This window comes from Brassica napus, chromosome C1 (genome assembly GCF_020379485.1).
Source record: "Brassica napus cultivar Da-Ae chromosome C1, Da-Ae, whole genome shotgun sequence".
Classification (NCBI taxonomy): domain Eukaryota; kingdom Viridiplantae; phylum Streptophyta; class Magnoliopsida; order Brassicales; family Brassicaceae; genus Brassica; species Brassica napus.
The window spans coordinates 49869560-49888161 of NC_063444.1; the positions used below are offsets into that span (position 1 = coordinate 49869560).

Below are 18602 nucleotides of genomic sequence, written 5' to 3' on the forward strand. Positions count from 1 at the left end.
TAATGTACATTAAACTCTTTTTCATGGTAAATGAGCATCGTTCAATGGTTTTTATCAATTAATTTAATAAAACTTCATAATACCTCCTAAATCGATGGAATAACCACTATAAAATTATTATTTTCTTGATAAACGGAGAGCACAAAGGCTCCAAACCTCTTTGAACATCATCATATGTTAGTGCAGGATGCAACTAGGCATTAAACAATATTGTTATATATTTTTGAAATTTTCTCAAAATCTACGGGCTAACCCCTACAAAAATATTGAGTTTTTGGTAAATACTTTATATACTGAAGCCTATAATCTTTAGTGTTGTTTTAAAATTTCTACCATATTCTACATTTGTATTAATGTATGCTAAACTCTTTTTCATGGTAAATGAGCATCGTTCAATTGTTTTTATCAATTAATTTAATAAAACTTCATAATACCCCTAAATCGATGGAATAACCACTATAAATTATTATTTTCTTGATAAACGGAGAGCACAAAGGCTCCAAACCTCTTTGAACATCATCATATGTTAGTGCAGGATGCAACTAGGCATTAAAACAATATTGTCATATTTTTTGAAATTTTCTCAAAATCTATGGGCTAACCCCTACAAAAATATTGAGTTTTTGGTAAATACTTTATATACTGAAGCCTATAATCTTTAGTGTTGTTTTAAAATTTCTACCATATTCTACATTTGTATTAATGTATGCTAAACTCTTTTTCATGGTAAATGAGCATCGTTCAATGGTTTTTATCAATTAATTTAATAAAACTTCATAATACCTCCTAAATCGATGGAATAACCACTATAAAATTATTATTTTCTTGATAAACGGAGAGCACAAAGGCTCCAAACCTCTTTGAACATCATCATATGTTAGTGCAGGATGCAACTAGGCATTTAAACAATATTGTCATATTTTTTGAAATTTTCTCAAAATCTATGGGCTAACCCCTACAAAAATATTGAGTTTTTGGTAAATACTTTATATACTGAAGCCTATAATCTTTAGTGTTGTTTTAAAATTTCTACCATATTCTACATTTGTATTAATGTATGCTAAACTCTTTTTCATGGTAAATGAGCATCGTTCAATTGTTTTTATCAAATAATTTATAAAACTTCATAATACCTCCTAAATCGATGGAATAACCACTATAAAATTATTATTTTCTTGATAAACGGAGAGCACAAAGGCTCCAAACCTCTTTGAACATCATCATATTTAGTGCAGGATGCAACTAGGCATTAAAACAATATTGTCATATTTTTTGAAATTTTCTCAAAATCTATGGGCTAACCCCTACAAAAATATTGAGTTTTTGGTAAATACTTTATATACTGAAGCCTATAATCTTTAGTGTTGTTTTAAAATTTCTACCATATTCTACATTTGTATTAATGTATGCTAAACTCTTTTCATGGTAAATGAGCATCGTTCAATGTTTTTATCAATTAATTTAATAAAACTTCATAATACCTCCTAAATCGATGGAATAACCACTATAAAATTATTATTTTCTTGATAAACGGAGAGCACAAAGGCTCCAAACCTCTTTGAACATCATCATATGTTAGTGCAGGATGCAACTAGGCATTAAAACAATATTGTCATATTTTTTGAAATTTTCTCAAAATCTATGGGCTAACCCCTACAAAAATATTGAGTTTTTGGTAAATACTTTATATACTGAAGCCTATAATCTTTAGTGTTGTTTTAAAATTTCTACCATATTCTACATTTGTATTAATGTATGCTAAACTCTTTTCATGGTAAATGAGCATCGTTCAATGGTTTTTATCAATTAATTTAGTAAAACTTCATAATACCTCCTAAATCGATGGAATAACCACTATAAAATTATTATTTTCTTGATAAACGGAGAGCACAAAGGCTCCAAACCTCTTTGAACATCATCATATGTTAGTGCAGGATGCAACTAGGCATTAAAACAATATTGTCATATTTTTTGAAATTTTCTCAAAATCTATGGGCTAACCCCTACAAAAATATTGAGTTTTTGGTAAATACTTTATATACTGAAGCCTATAATCTTTAGTGTTGTTTTAAAATTTCTACCATATTCTACATTTGTATTAATGTATGCTAAACTCTTTTTCATGGTAAATGAGCATCGTTCAATGGTTTTTATCAATTAATTTAATAAAACTTCATAATACCTCCTAAATCGATGGAATAACCACTATAAAATTATTATTTTCTTGATAAACGGAGAGCACAAAGGCTCCAAACCTCTTTGAACATCATCATATGTTAGTGCAGGATGCAACTAGGCATTAAAACAATATTGTCATATTTTTTGAAATTTTCTCAAAATCTATGGGCTAACCCCTACAAAAATATTGAGTTTTTGGTAAATACTTTATATACTGAAGCCTATAATCTTTAGTGTTGTTTTAAAATTTCTACCATATTCTACATTTGTATTAATGTATGCTAAACTCTTTTTCATGGTAAATGAGCATCGTTCAATGGTTTTTATCAAATTAATTTAATAAAACTTCATAATACCTCCTAAATCGATGGAATAACCACTATAAAATTATTATTTTCTTGATAAACGGAGAGCACAAAGGCTCCAAACCTCTTTGAACATCATCATATGTTAGTGCAGGATGCAACTAGGCATTAAAACAATATTGTCATATTTTTTGAAATTTTCTCAAAATCTATGGGCTAACCCCTACAAAAATATTGAGTTTTTGGTAAATACTTTATATACTGAAGCCTATAATCTTTAGTGTTGTTTTAAAATTTCTACCATATTCTACATTTGTATTAATGTATGCTAAACTCTTTTTCATGGTAAATGAGCATCGTTCAATTTTTTATCAATTAATTTAGTAAAACTTCATAATACCCCCTAAATCGATGGAATAACCACTATAAAATTATTATTTTCTTGATAAACGGAGAGCACAAAGGCTCCAAACCTCTTTGAACATCATCATATGTTAGTGCAGGATGCAACTAGGCATTAAAAAATATTGTCATATTTTTTGAAATTTTCTCAAAATCTATGGGCTAACCCCTACAAAAATATTGAGTTTTTGGTAAATACTTTATATACTGAAGCCTATAATCTTTAGTGTTGTTTTAAAATTTCTACCATATTCTACATTTGTATTAATGTATGCTAAACTCTTTTTCATGGTAAATGAGCATCGTTCAATGGTTTTTATCAATTAATTTAATAAAACTTCATAATACCTCCTAAATCGATGGAATAACCACTATAAAATTATTATTTTCTTGATAAACGGAGAGCACAAAGGCTCCAAACCTCTTTGAACATCATCATATGTTAGTGCAGGATGCAACTAGGCATTAAAACAATATTGTCATATTTTTTGAAATTTTCTCAAAATCTATGGGCTAACCCCTACAAAAATATTGAGTTTTTGGTAAATACTTTATATACTGAAGCCTATAATCTTTAGTGTTGTTTTAAAATTTCTACCATATTCTACATTTGTATTAATGTATGCTAAACTATTTTTCATGGTAAATGAGCATCGTTCAATGGTTTTTATCAATTAATTTAATAAAACTTCATAATACCTCCTAAATCGATGGAATAACCACTATAAAATTATTATTTTCTTGATAAACGGAGAGCACAAAGGCTCCAAACCTCTTTGAACATCATCATATGTTAGTGCAGGATGCAACTAGGCATTAAAACAATATTGTCATATTTTTTGAAATTTTCTCAAAATCTATGGGCTAACCCCTACAAAAATATTGAGTTTTTGGTAAATACTTTATATACTGAAGCCTATAATCTTTAGTGTTGTTTTAAAATTTCTACCATATTCTACATTTGTATTAATGTATGCTAAACTCTTTTTCATGGTAAATGAGCATCGTTCAATTGTTTTATCAAATAATTTAATAAAACTTCATAATACCTCCTAAATCGATGGAATAACCACTATAAAATTATTATTTTCTTGATAAACGGAGAGCACAAAGGCTCCAAACCTCTTTGAACATCATCATATGTTAGTGCAGGATGCAACTAGGCATTAAAACAATATTGTCATATTTTTTGAAATTTTCTCAAAATCTATGGGCTAACCCCTACAAAAATATTGAGTTTTTGGTAAATACTTTATATACTGAAGCCTATAATCTTTAGTGTTGTTTTAAAATTTCTACCATATTCTACATTTGTATTAATGTATGCTAAACTCTTTTTCATGGTAAATGAGCATCGTTCAATTGTTTTATCAATTAATTTAGTAAAACTTCATAATACCCCCTAAATCGATGGAATAACCACTATAAAATTATTATTTTCTTGATAAACGGAGAGCACAAAGGCTCCAAACCTCTTTGAACATCATCATATGTTAGTGCAGGATGCAACTAGGCATTAAAAAATATTGTCATATTTTTTGAAATTTTCTCAAAATCTATGGGCTAACCCCTACAAAAATATTGAGTTTTTGGTAAATACTTTATATACTGAAGCCTATAATCTTTAGTGTTGTTTTAAAATTTCTACCATATTCTACATTTGTATTAATGTATGCTAAACTCTTTTTCATGGTAAATGAGCATCTTTCAATTGTTTTTATCAAATAATTTAATAAAACTTCATAATACCTCCTAAATCGATGGAATAACCACTATAAAATTATTATTTTCTTGATAAACGGAGAGCACAAAGGCTCCAAACCTCTTTGAACATCATCATATGTTAGTGCAGGATGCAACTAGGCATTAAAACAATATTGTCATATTTTTTGAAATTTTCTCAAAATCTATGGGCTAACCCCTACAAAAATATTGAGTTTTTGGTAAATACTTTATATACTGAAGCCTATAATCTTTAGTGTTGTTTTAAAATTTCTACCATATTCTACATTTGTATTAATGTATGCTAAACTCTTTTTCATGGTAAATGAGCATCGTTCAATTGTTTTTATCAATTAATTTAGTAAAACTTCATAATACCCCCTAAATCGATGGAATAACCACTATAAAATTATTATTTTCTTGATAAACGGAGAGCACAAAGGCTCCAAACCTCTTTGAACATCATCATATGTTAGTGCAGGATGCAACTAGGCATTAAAAAATATTGTCATATTTTTTGAAATTTTCTCAAAATCTATGGGCTAACCCCTACAAAAATATTGAGTTTTTGGTAAATACTTTATATACTGAAGCCTATAATCTTTAGTGTTGTTTTAAAATTTCTACCATATTCTACATTTGTATTAATGTATGCTAAACTCTTTTTCATGGTAAATGAGCATCGTTCAATGGTTTTTATCAATTAATTTAATAAAACTTCATAATACCTCCTAAATCGATGGAATAACCACTATAAAATTATTATTTTCTTGATAAACGGAGAGCACAAAGGCTCCAAACCTCTTTGAACATCATCATATGTTAGTGCAGGATGCAACTAGGCATTAAAACAATATTGTCATATTTTTTGAAATTTTCTCAAAATCTATGGGCTAACCCCTACAAAAATATTGAGTTTTTGGTAAATACTTTATATACTGAAGCCTATAATCTTTAGTGTTGTTTTAAAATTTCTACCATATTCTACATTTGTATTAATGTATGCTAAACTCTTTTTCATGGTAAATGAGCATCGTTCAATGGTTTTTATCAATTAATTTAATAAAACTTCATAATACCTCCTAAATCGATGGAATAACCACTATAAAATTATTATTTTCTTGATAAACGGAGAGCACAAAGGCTCCAAACCTCTTTGAACATCATCATATGTTAGTGCAGGATGCAACTAGGCATTAAAACAATATTTCATATTTTTTGAAATTTTCTCAAAATCTATGGGCTAACCCCTACAAAAATATTGAGTTTTTGGTAAATACTTTATATACTGAAGCCTATAATCTTTAGTGTTGTTTTAAAATTTCTACCATATTCTACATTTGTATTAATGTATGCTAAACTCTTTTTCATGGTAAATGAGCATCTTTCAATTGTTTTTATCAAATAATTTAATAAAACTTCATAATACTCCCTAAATCGATGGAATAACCACTATAAAATTATTATTTTCTTGATAAACGGAGACGACAAAGGCTCCAAACCTCTTTGAACATCATCATATGTTAGTGCAGGATGCAACTAGGCATTAAAACAATATTGTCATATTTTTTGAAATTTTCTCAAAATCTATGGGCTAACCCCCTACAAAAATATTGAGTTTTTGGTAAATACTTTATATACTGAAGCCTATAATCTTTAGTGTTGTTTTAAAATTTCTACCATATTCTACATTTGTATTAATGTATGCTAAACTCTTTTTCATGGTAAATGAGCATCGTTCAATTGTTTTTATCAATTAATTTAATAAAACTTCATAATACCTCCTAAATCGATGGAATAACCACTATAAAATTATTATTTTCTTGATAAACGGAGAGCACAAAGGCTCCAAACCTCTTTGAACATCATCATATGTTAGTGCAGGATGCAACTAGGCATTAAAACAATATTGTCATATTTTTTGAAATTTTCTCAAAATCTATGGGCTAACCCCTACAAAAATATTGAGTTTTTGGTAAATACTTTATATACTGAAGCCTATAATCTTTAGTGTTGTTTTAAAATTTCTACCATATTCTACATTTGTATTAATGTATGCTAAACTCTTTTTCATGGTAAATGAGCATCGTTCAATGGTTTTTATCAATTAATTTAATAAAACTTCATAATACCTCCTAAATCGATGGAATAACCACTATAAAATTATTATTTTCTTGATAAACGGAGAGCACAAAGGCTCCAAACCTCTTTGAACATCATCATATGTTAGTGCAGGATGCAACTAGGCATTAAAACAATATTGTCATATTTTTTGAAATTTTCTCAAAATCTATGGGCTAACCCCTACAAAAATATTGAGTTTTTGGTAAATACTTTGTATACTGAAGCCTATAATCTTTAGTGTTGTTTTAAAATTTCTACCATATTCTACATTTGTATTATGTATGCTAAACTCTTTTTCGTGGTAAATGAAAGACTTTCAATTGTTTTTATCAAATAATTTAATAAAACTTCATAATACCTCTAAATCGATGGAATAACCACTATAAAATTATTATTTTCTTGATAAACGGAGAGCACAAAGGCTCCAAACTACTTTGAACATCATCATATTTTAGTGCAGGATGCAACTAGGCATTAAACCAATATTTTCATATTTTTTGAAATTTTCTCAAAATCTATGGGCTAAACCCCTACAAAAATATTGAGTTTTTGGTAAATACTTATATACTGAAGCCTATAATCTTTAGTGTTGTTTTAAAATTTCCACCATATTCTACATTTGTATTAATGTATGCTAAACTCTTTTCATGGTAAATGAGCATCGTTCAATGGTTTTTATCAATTAATTTAATAAAACTTCATAATACCTCCTAAATCGATGGAATAACCACTATAAAATTATTATTTTCTTGATAACGGAGAGCACAAAGGCTCCAAACCTCTTTGAACATCATCATATGTTAGTGCAGGATGCAACTAGGCATTAAAACAATATTGTCATATTTTTTTGAAATTTTCTCAAAATCTATGGGCTAACCCCTACAAAAATATTGAGTTTTTGGTAAATACTTTATATACTGAAGCCTATAATCTTTAGTGTTGTTTTAAAATTTCTACCATATTCTACATTTGTATTAATGTATGCTAAACTCTTTTTCATGGTAAATGAGCATCGTTCAATTGTTTTTATCAATTAATTTAGTAAAACTTCATAATACCTCCTAAATCGATGGAATAACCACTATAAAATTATTATTTTCTTGATAAACGGAGAGCACAAAGGCTCCAAACCTCTTTGAACATCATCATATGTTAGTGCAGGATGCAACTAGGCATTAAAACAATATTGTCATATTTTTTGAAATTTTCTCAAAATCTATGGGCTAACCCCTACAAAAATATTGAGTTTTTGGTAAATACTTTATATACTGAAGCCTATAATCTTTAGTGTTGTTTTAAAATTTCTACCATATTCTACATTTGTATTAATGTATGCTAAACTCTTTTTCATGGTAAATGAGCATCGTTCAATGGTTTTTATCAATTAATTTAATAAAACTTCATAATACCTCCTAAATCGATGGAATAACCACTATAAAATTATTATTTTCTTGATAAACGGAGAGCACAAAGGCTCCAAACCTCTTTGAACATCATCATATGTTAGTGCAGGATGCAACTAGGCATTAAAACAATATTGTCATATTTTTTGAAATTTTCTCAAAATCTATGGGCTAACCCCTACAAAAATATTGAGTTTTTGGTAAATACTTTATATACTGAAGCCTATAATCTTTAATGTTATTTTAAAATTTCTACCATATTCTACATTTGTATTAATGTATGCTAAACTCTTTTTCATGGTAAATGAGCATCGTTCAATGGTTTTTATCAATTAATTTAATAAAACTTCATAATACCTCCTAAATCGATGGAATAACCACTATAAAATTATTATTTTCTTGATAAACGGAGAGCACAAAGGCTCCAAACCTCTTTGAACATCATCATATGTTAGTGCAGGATGCAACTAGGCATTAAAACAATATTGTCATATTTTTTGAAATTTTCTCAAAATCTATGGGCTAACCCCTACAAAAATATTGAGTTTTTGGTAAATACTTTATATACTGAAGCCTATAATCTTTAGTGTTGTTTTAAAATTTCTACCATATTCTACATTTGTATTAATGTATGCTAAACTCTTTTTCATGGTAAATGAGCATCGTTCAATGGTTTTTATCAATTAATTTAATAAAACTTCATAATACCTCCTAAATCGATGGAATAACCACTATAAAATTATTATTTTCTTGATAAACGGAGAGCACAAAGGCTCCAAACCACTTTGAACATCACCATATGTTAGTGCAGGATGCAACTAGGCATTAAAACAATATTGTCATATTTTTTGAAATTTTCTCAAAATCTATGGGCTAACCCCTACAAAAATATTGAGTTTTCGGTAAATACTTTGTATACTGAAGCCTATAATCTTTAGTGTTGTTTTAAAATTTCTACCATATTCTACATTTGTATTATGTATGCTAAACTCTTTTTCGTGGTAAATGAAAGACTTTCAATTGTTTTTATCAAATAATTTAATAAAACTTCATAATACCTCTTAAATCGATGGAATAACCACTATAAAATTATTATTTTCTTGATAAACGGAGAGCACAAAGGCTCCAAACCACTTTGAACATCATCATATGTTAGTGCAGGATGCAACTAGGCATTAAACCAATATTTTCATATTTTTTGAAATTTTCTCAAAATCTATGGGCTAAACCCCTACAAAAATATTGAGTTTTTGGTAAATACTTATATACTGAAGCCTATAATCTTTAGTGTTGTTTTAAAATTTCCACCATATTCTACATTTGTATTAATGTATGCTAAACTCTTTTTCATGGTAAATAAGCATCGTTCATTGGTTTTTATCAATTAATTTAATAAAACTTCATAATACCTCCTAAATCGATGGAATAACCACTATAAAATTATTATTTTCTTGAAAACGGAGAGCACAAAGGCTCCAAACCACTTTGAACATCATCATATGTTAGTGCAGGATGCAACTAGGCATTAAAACAATATTGTCATATTTTTTGAAATTTTCTCAAAATCTATGGGCTAACCCCTACAAAAATATTGAGTTTTTGGTAAATACTTTATATACTGAAGCCTATAATCTTTAGTGTTGTTTTAAAATTTCTACCATATTCTACATTTGTATTAATGTATGCTAAACTATTTTTCATGGTAAATGAGCATCGTTCAATGGTTTTATCAATTAGTTTAGTAAAACTTCATAATACCTCCTAAATCGATGGAATAACCACTATAAAATTATTATTTTCTTGATAAACGGAGAGCACAAGGCTCCAAACCTCTTTGAACATCATCATATGTTAGTGCAGGATGCAACTAGGCATTAAAACAATATTGTCATATTTTTTGAAATTTTCTCAAAATCTATGGGCTAACCCCTACAAAAATATTGAGTTTTTGGTAAATACTTTATATACTGAAGCCTATAATCTTTAGTGTTGTTTTAAAATTTCTACCATATTCTACATTTGTATTAATGTATGCTAAACTCTTTTTCATGGTAAATGAGCATCGTTCAATGGTTTTTATCAATTAATTTAATAAAACTTCATAATACCTCCTAAATCGATGGAATAACCACTATAAAATTATTATTTTCTTGATAAACGGAGAGCACAAAGGCTCCAAACCTCTTTGAACATCATCATATGTTAGTGCAGGATGCAACTAGGCATTAAAACAATATTTTCATATTTTTTGAAATTTTCTCAAAATCTATGGGCTAACCCCTACAAAAATATTGAGTTTTTGGTAAATACTTTATATACTGAAGCCTATAATCTTTAGTGTTGTTTTAAAATTTCTACCATATTCTACATTTGTATTATGTATGCTAAACTCTTTTTCGTGGTAAATGAAAGACTTTCAATAGTTTTTATCAAATAATTTAATAAAACTTCATAATACCTCTTAAATCGATGGAATAACCACTATAAAATTATTATTTTCTTGATAAACGGAGAGCACAAAGGCTCCAAACCACTTTGAACATCATCATATGTTAGTGCAGGATGCAACTAGGCATTAAAACAATATTTTCATATTTTTTGAAATTTTCTCAAAATCTATGGGCTAACCCCTACAAAAATATTGAGTTTTTGGTAAATACTTTATATACTGAAGCCTATAATCTTTAGTGTTGTTTTAAAATTTCTACCATATTCTACATTTGTATTAATGTATGCTAAACTCTTTTTCATGGTAAATGAGCATCGTTCAATTGTTTTTATCAATTAATTTAGTAAAACTTCATAATACCCCCTAAATCGATGGAATAACCACTATAAAATTATTATTTTCTTGATAAACGGAGAGCACAAAGGCTCCAAACCTCTTTGAACATCATCATATGTTAGTGCAGGATGCAACTAGGCATTGAAAAAATATTGTCATATTTTTTGAAATTTTCTCAAAATCTATGGGCTAACCCCTACAAAAATATTGAGTTTTTGGTAAATACTTTATATACTGAAGCCTATAATCTTTAGTGTTGTTTTAAAATTTCTACCATATTCTACATTTGTATTAATGTATGCTAAACTCTTTTTCATGGTAAATGAGCATCGTTCAATGGTTTTTATCAATTAATTTAATAAAACTTCATAATACCTCCTAAATCGATGGAATAACCACTATAAAATTATTATTTTCTTGATAAACGGAGAGCACAAAGGCTCCAAACCTCTTTGAACATCATCATATGTTAGTGCAGGATGCAACTAGGCATTAAAACAATATTGTTATATATTTTTTGAAATTTTCTCAAAATCTATGGGCTAACCCCTACAAAAATATTGAGTTTTTGGTAAATACTTATATACTGAAGCCTATAATCTTTAGTGTTGTTTTAAAATTTCTACCATATTCTACATTTGTATTAATGTATGCTAAACTCTTTTTCATGGTAAATGAGCATCGTTCAATGGTTTTTATCAATTAATTTAATAAAACTTATAATACCTCCTAAATCTATGGAATAACAACTATAAAATTATTATTTTCTTGATAAACGGAGAGCACAAAGGCTCCAAACCTCTTTGAACATCATCATATGTTAGTGCAGGATGCAACTAGGCATTAAAATAATATTTACATTTTTTTGAAATTTTCTCAAAATCTATGGGCTAACAACCCCTACAAAAATATTGAGTTTTTGGTAAATACTTTATATACTGAAGCCTATAATCTTTAGTGTTGTTTTAAAATTTCTACCATATTCTACATTTGTATTAATGTATGCTAAACTCTTTTTCATGGTAAATGAGCATCTTTCAATTGTTTTTATCAAATAATTTAATAAAACTTCATAATACTCCCTAAATCGATGGAATAACCACTATAAAATTATTATTTTCTTGATAAACGGAGACGACAAAGGCTCCAAACCTCTTTGAACATCATCATATGTTAGTGCAGGATGCAACTAGGCATTAAAACAATATTGTCATATTTTTTGAAATTTTCTCAAAATCTATGGGCTAACCCCTACAAAAATATTGAGTTTTTGGTAAATACTTTATATACTGAAGCCTATAATCTTTAGTGTTGTTTTAAAATTTCTACCATATTCTACATTTGTATTAATGTATGCTAAACTCTTTTTCATGGTAAATGAGCATCGTTCAATTGTTTTTATCAATTAATTTAGTAAAACTTCATAATACCCCCTAAATCGATGGAATAACCACTATAAAATTATTATTTTCTTGATAAACGGAGACGACAAAGGCTCCAAACCTCTTTGAACATCATCATATGTTAGTGCAGGATGCAACTAGGCATTAAAACAATATTGTCATATTTTTTGAAATTTTCTCAAAATCTATGGGCTAACCCCTACAAAAATATTGAGTTTTTGGTAAATACTTTATATACTGAAGCCTATAATCTTTAGTGTTGTTTTAAAATTTCTACCATATTCTACATTTGTATTAATGTATGCTAAACTCTTTTTCATGGTAAATGAGCATCGTTCAATTGTTTTTATCAATTAATTTAGTAAAACTTCATAATACCCCCTAAATCGATGGAATAACCAATATAAAATTATTATTTTCTTGATAAACGGAGAGAACAAAGGCTCCAAACCTCTTTGAACATCATCATATGTTAGTGCAGGATGCAACTAGGCATTAAAACAATATTGTCATATTTTTTGAAATTTTCTCAAAATCTATGGGCTAACCCCCTACAAAAATATTGAGTTTTTGGTAAATCCTTTATATACTGAAGCCTATAATCTTTAATGTTATTTTAAAATTTCTACCATATTTTACATTTGTATTAATGTATGCTAAACTCTTTTTTATGGTAAATGAGCATCGTTCAATTGTTTTTATCAATTAACTTAGTAAAACTTCATAATACCCCCTAAATCGATGGAATAACCACTATAAAATTATTATTTTCTTGATAAACGGAGAGCACAAAGGCTCCAAACCTCTTTGAACATCATCATATGTTAGTGCAGGATGCAACTAGGCATTAAAACAATATTGTCATATTTTTTGAAATTTTCTCAAAATCTATGGGCTAACCCCTACAAAAATATTGAGTTTTTGGTAAATACTTTATATACTGAAGCCTATATTATTTAGTGTTGTTTTAAAATTTCTACCATATTCTACATTTGTATTAATGTATGCTTAACTCTTTTTCATGGTAAATGAGCATCGTTCAATTGTTTTTATCAAATAATTTAATAAAACTTCATAATACTCCCTAAATCGATGGAATAACCACTATAAAATTATTATTTTCTTGATAAACGGAGACGACAAAGGCTCCAAACCTCTTTGAACATCATCATATGTTAGTGCAGGATGCAACTAGGCATTAAAAAATATTGTCATATTTTTTGAAATTTTCTCAAAATCTATGGGCTAACAACCCCTACAAAAATATTGAGTTTTTGGTAAATACTTTGTATACTGAAGCCTATAATCTTTAGTGTTGTTTTAAAATTTATACCATATTCTACATTTGTATTAATGTATGCTAAACTATTTTTCATGGTAAATGAGCATCGTTCAATAGTTTTTATCAATTAATTTAATAAAACTTCATAATACCTCCTAAATCGATGGGATAACAAATATAAAATTATTATTTTATTGATAAACGGAGAGAACAAAGGCTCCAAACCTCTTTGAACATCATCATATGTTAGTGCATGATGCAACTAGGCATTAAAACAATATTGTCATATTTTTTGAAATTTTCTCAAAATCTATGGGCTAACCCCTACAAAAATATTGAGTTTTTGGTAAATCCTTTATATATTGAAGCCTATAATCTTTAATGTTATTTTAAAATTTCTACCATATTCTACATTTGTATTAATGTATGCTAAACTCATTTTCATGGTAAATGAACATCGTTCAATTGTTTTTATCAATTAACTTAGTAAAACTTCATAATACCCCCTAAATCGATGGAATAACCAATATAAAATTATTATTTTATTGATAAACGGAGAGAACAAAGGCTCCAAACCTCTTTGAACATCATCATATGTTAGTGCAGGATGAAACTAGGCATTAAAACAATATTGTCATATTTTTTGAAATTTTCTCAAAATCTATGGGATAACCCTCTACAAAAATATTGAGTTTTTGGTAAATACTTTATATACTGAAGCATATAATCTTTAGTGTTGTTTTAAAATTTATACCATGTTCTACATTTGTATTTATGGGTGCTAAACTCATTTTCATGGTAAATGAACATCTTTCAATTGTTTTTATCAAATAATTTAATAAAACTTCATAATACTCCCTAAATCAATGGAATAACCACTATAAAATTATTATTTTCTTGATAAACGGACACGACAAAGGCTCCAAACCTCTTTGAACATCATTATAAGTTATTGCAGGATGCAACTAGGCATTAAAACAATATTGTCATATTTTTTGAAATTTTCTCAAAATCTATGAGCTAACCCCTACAAAAATATTGAATTTTTGGTAAATCCTTTATATACTGAAGCCTATAATCTTTAATGTTATTTTAAAATTTCTACCATATTCTACATTTGTATTAATGTATGCTAAACTCTTTTTCATGGTAAATGAGCATCGTTCAATTGTTTTTATCAATTAACTTAGTAAAACTTCATAATACCCCCTAAATCGATGGAATAACCAATATAAAATTATTATTTTATTGATAAACGGAGAGAACAAAGGCTCCAAACCTCTTTGAACATCATCATATGTTAGTGCAGGATGCAACTAGGCATTAAAAAAATATTGTCATATTTTTTGAAATTTTCTCAAAATCTATGGGCTAACCCCTACAAAAATATTGAGTTTTTGGTAAATACTTTATATACTGAAGCATATAATCTTTAGTGTTGTTTTAAAATTTATACCATATTCTACATTTGTATTTATGTATGCTAAACTCATTTTCATGGTAAATGAGCATCTTTCAATTGTTTTTATCAAATAATTTAATAAAACTTCATAATACTCCCTAAATCGATGGAATAACCACTATAAAAAATTTTTTTTTTGATAAACGGACACGACAAAGGCTCCAAACCTCTTTGAACATCATCATATGTTATTGCAGGATGCAACTAGGCATTAAAACAACATTGTCATATTTTTTGAAATTTTCTCAAAATCTATGGGGTAACCCCTACAAAAATATTGAGTTTTTGGTAAATACTTTATATACTGAAGCCTATAATCTTTAATGTTATTTTAAAATTTCTACCATATTCTACATTTGTATTAATAAATGAATCCAAAACATAAAAAATATAAATATAAACTAATTTTATTTTTATATAGATGGTTTATAGATTTTTGATAGTTTCAATGGTTTTTATCAGTTTAACAACTCTGAGATTCAATCTGGCTACGTAAGAATGTTCATGGTCGAACTAGTTATAATATCCAATCCGGCTACGTAACTGGTTCATGGTCGAACCTGATTCAACTATTGGTCCGGTTTAAAAAAACACTGAAATTTAGAAAAAGCCAATAAGTAATGGGTAGAATCGTATTTACATAATCAAGTAATATAAATCTGTAGTATGAGCTAGAATTGGTTGTTAATAAAAGGATACAAAGCAAAATGATATTAGTAGGCTCATGTAATTGGGCCTAAACGTAAGGGCCCAACCCAAAACTGTAACTATTAACTTCATCTCCGACAAGGAAACGCTGCCCGTCTCGCCGGCGACATTTAACCGGGGCGGCAAGGAAGTGAAAAAAAAAAAAAGAAGGAAAAAAATAACAAAAAAAAATAAAGAGAAAGAGAAAGAGAAGAAGGGAGATGAGAGAAAAAATGGAGGAGATAAAGATTTGGGAGGCTAAACATAACTTCCACATATACCCTTCTTCACTTAAAGCCAATCCACACACTTCATCTCTCTCGAAACCCTTCTTCTCCCTCTTCTCCTCAACTCCATCTAGGGTTTTTCCTCTCCTTCGTCTCGCCGCACGTAACGTAAGCTCTCTTCCTCTCTTCTTTTTCTACTCGAATTGGTGTTGATGTGAGATGGCTATTTATGTGCTCTCTGGTTTCACAGTTCCTTTGGTTTTGTCTTAATCTGAGAATGCTGTCTCTATTTCCTAAAGCTAGTGCTGCTACTACCAAAGCACGTAGGCTCAGTTTCAAATCAATCTTTAGAAATATCTAAACAGAACTTGAAGCTTTTAGTTTTGTCTGAAAATTGCTTTGAGTGTACCTTTCTCTTCCACTTGTTATTGTTCAAACACTTTGTTTATTAACTAACTAACTAACTAACTCTGCTGCAGTTAATTCTTTCAAAGGCTGTCTTGAAATTTGAAGATTATGGAGCCAGCCTCTGAAGGTTCTCCCTCTACTTTAACTGGCTTTATGGATAAGAGAAAGAGAAGCCCTTTGATTCGTCGACCCCGCGACGTTAAAGAGAGCTTTCATAGTTTAACTTCTAAGCCAGCCTCAACACAGGCAAACGTTTCTCCTAGTAATGAAGATAACCCAAGTTTGAACACATTGAAACTGAGGCTTAAGCTTGGAGGTGGTGTTACTCGTACTATCCAAACCAACTCAGAGGCAAGCATTTATACCAAATCCACGGTAGAAAAACACACACTCTTGTCTGTTTAATAGTTATGAATTGGTTTATTGTAAACTTGTTTCATCCCTAATGTTTGAGACTAATGTGCAGAAAACTATGCGTCTAGGAGAGATAAACGGACCTCGAGTGAATCCCTCTGAGGCTGTGAGAGGAGCATCGATGTCTGAGAAGAGAAAACAAGGTCTTAAGAAACGTCTGTTGGATCCAGAACAAGACAGTGATGATGAGGAGATTAGATACCTGGCAAAGCTGAAGTCTAAAAGGGTCCCAAGGGACCACATCAATGTGGAAGACAAACATGATGTCACTGAAAGGGATAAGCTCAGTATGGAAGGGTCAACTAGTGGACACATTCCTACTACACGTACTCGAGCTCTCCAGTCTGTAAAAGATCCGTATTCTTCCAACGGGTCGGGTCCTCTTGAGTTTCCTGATGGCTTACCTTGCCCCTCTTCTAAAAGTGAGTTTCACATTTTTCTAGTTTAGTAACTGACAAGATGTGAACGCTGATTCTGTAAACGTTGAATAATTACAGGACAAAAGCAGAAGCTTTCTGAGGTAGAGCAACAATTCAAGAAGGCTGAAGCTGCTCAGAGAAGGCGAATACAGTCTGAGAAGGCTGCCCAAGAAGCTGAGGTAAAGCTCAATTCATTTTTTTTACCTGTTCATTTAGAGCAATGTTATAAAAAATCATCAATTAGAACCGAAACAATTTTCATAAAATCCAATTTATGTAATTCAAATCTTTTTAATTGGTCTACATAGATCTAAATTGATCTAAATCTATTTAATCAAGTAACACTGTTAGTGCAAATCCCATAAACTTGTCTAATTTTCTTCTTTTTGTATATCTAAGTTTTATAATTCATCAAAATAATTTTATAATTAGACACAAAAAAACTAAAATATTTCATAGAAAACAATAATCAGTATTTGTTAATGTTTAAGCTTCTCTTAAGACCTGAATAATCCGTCTAGTCGCTAATCATCTATAAAGCGCTTAGTTTACCGGCTAGTGATAATTTAAACATTGGTTTATAGTGCCAACACACGGTCTGAACTCTTCTTTGTCTTGTTCATTAGGCTGAAGCTATCAGGAAAATACTGGGGCAAGACTCGGGGAGAAAGAAGAAAGAGGAGAAGATTAAAAAACAACAGGAAGAACGAGCTCAGGTACCTAAAGCAGCAGATGCTTCTTTTCTTTTTGTCTCTCTCAATCTCTCTTTGTGTTGACTTCGATCTTTTCTTATTCACAGGAGAGAGCTACAAGATCAAGCACACTCCCATCAGACACTATCAGATTGGTTATTGGTCCAAGTGGAACAACTCTGACGTTTTCTGAGGACATTGGTCTTCCTGATATCTTCAAACCAATTACTCACAGGTAAGCAAGCTTTTAAAAGTATAGTATAGAAACCATATAATATGTGGAATGGGTGAGGTTTTGTAACTGTTAATTGTATGGATGTTTCTGTAGTTATCCTCCTCCGCGTGAGAAGTGTGTGGGGCCAAATTGCGAGAAAGCATACAAGTACAGAGATTCAAAGTCGAAGCTGCCACTTTGCAGTCTCACTTGTTACAAGGCTATTCAAGCGAAGATGCAACAACAACCTTTGATTCATTGCTAGTTGCTTAACTGATTTTTTGGTCGTAATGTATTATTATGGACACAGTTGTTTCTTAACATGAACAAAAACTTTCACCTAATTTGTTCAATGAAACATGGAGTTTGGATTGCTGTGCTTCTAAGAATTGAAATGACTTTCAGTTTATACTTTTGTAGTAATCTTGATTTTTGTTTCGTTTTTAAGTGGTGTGTATAACTGATCATCTAACTC

At 29.4% G+C, this 18602-nt stretch overlaps 1 protein-coding gene across 1 annotated transcript; it reads left to right on the forward strand.

Annotated features, from left to right (window-relative positions):
- Window positions 1-15890: 15890 nt before the first annotated feature.
- LOC106346104 (INO80 complex subunit B) lies at window positions 15891-18550 on the forward strand. The gene is made up of 7 exons (XM_013785357.3): window positions 15891-16148; window positions 16460-16763; window positions 16855-17224; window positions 17300-17400; window positions 17848-17937; window positions 18021-18148; window positions 18242-18550. The coding sequence occupies exons 2-7, from the start codon at window positions 16497-16499 to the stop codon at window positions 18390-18392; spliced, it is 1107 nt and encodes a 368-aa protein (XP_013640811.2). The 5' UTR covers window positions 15891-16148; window positions 16460-16496; the 3' UTR covers window positions 18393-18550.
- The last annotated feature ends 52 nt before the right edge of the window (window positions 18551-18602 follow it).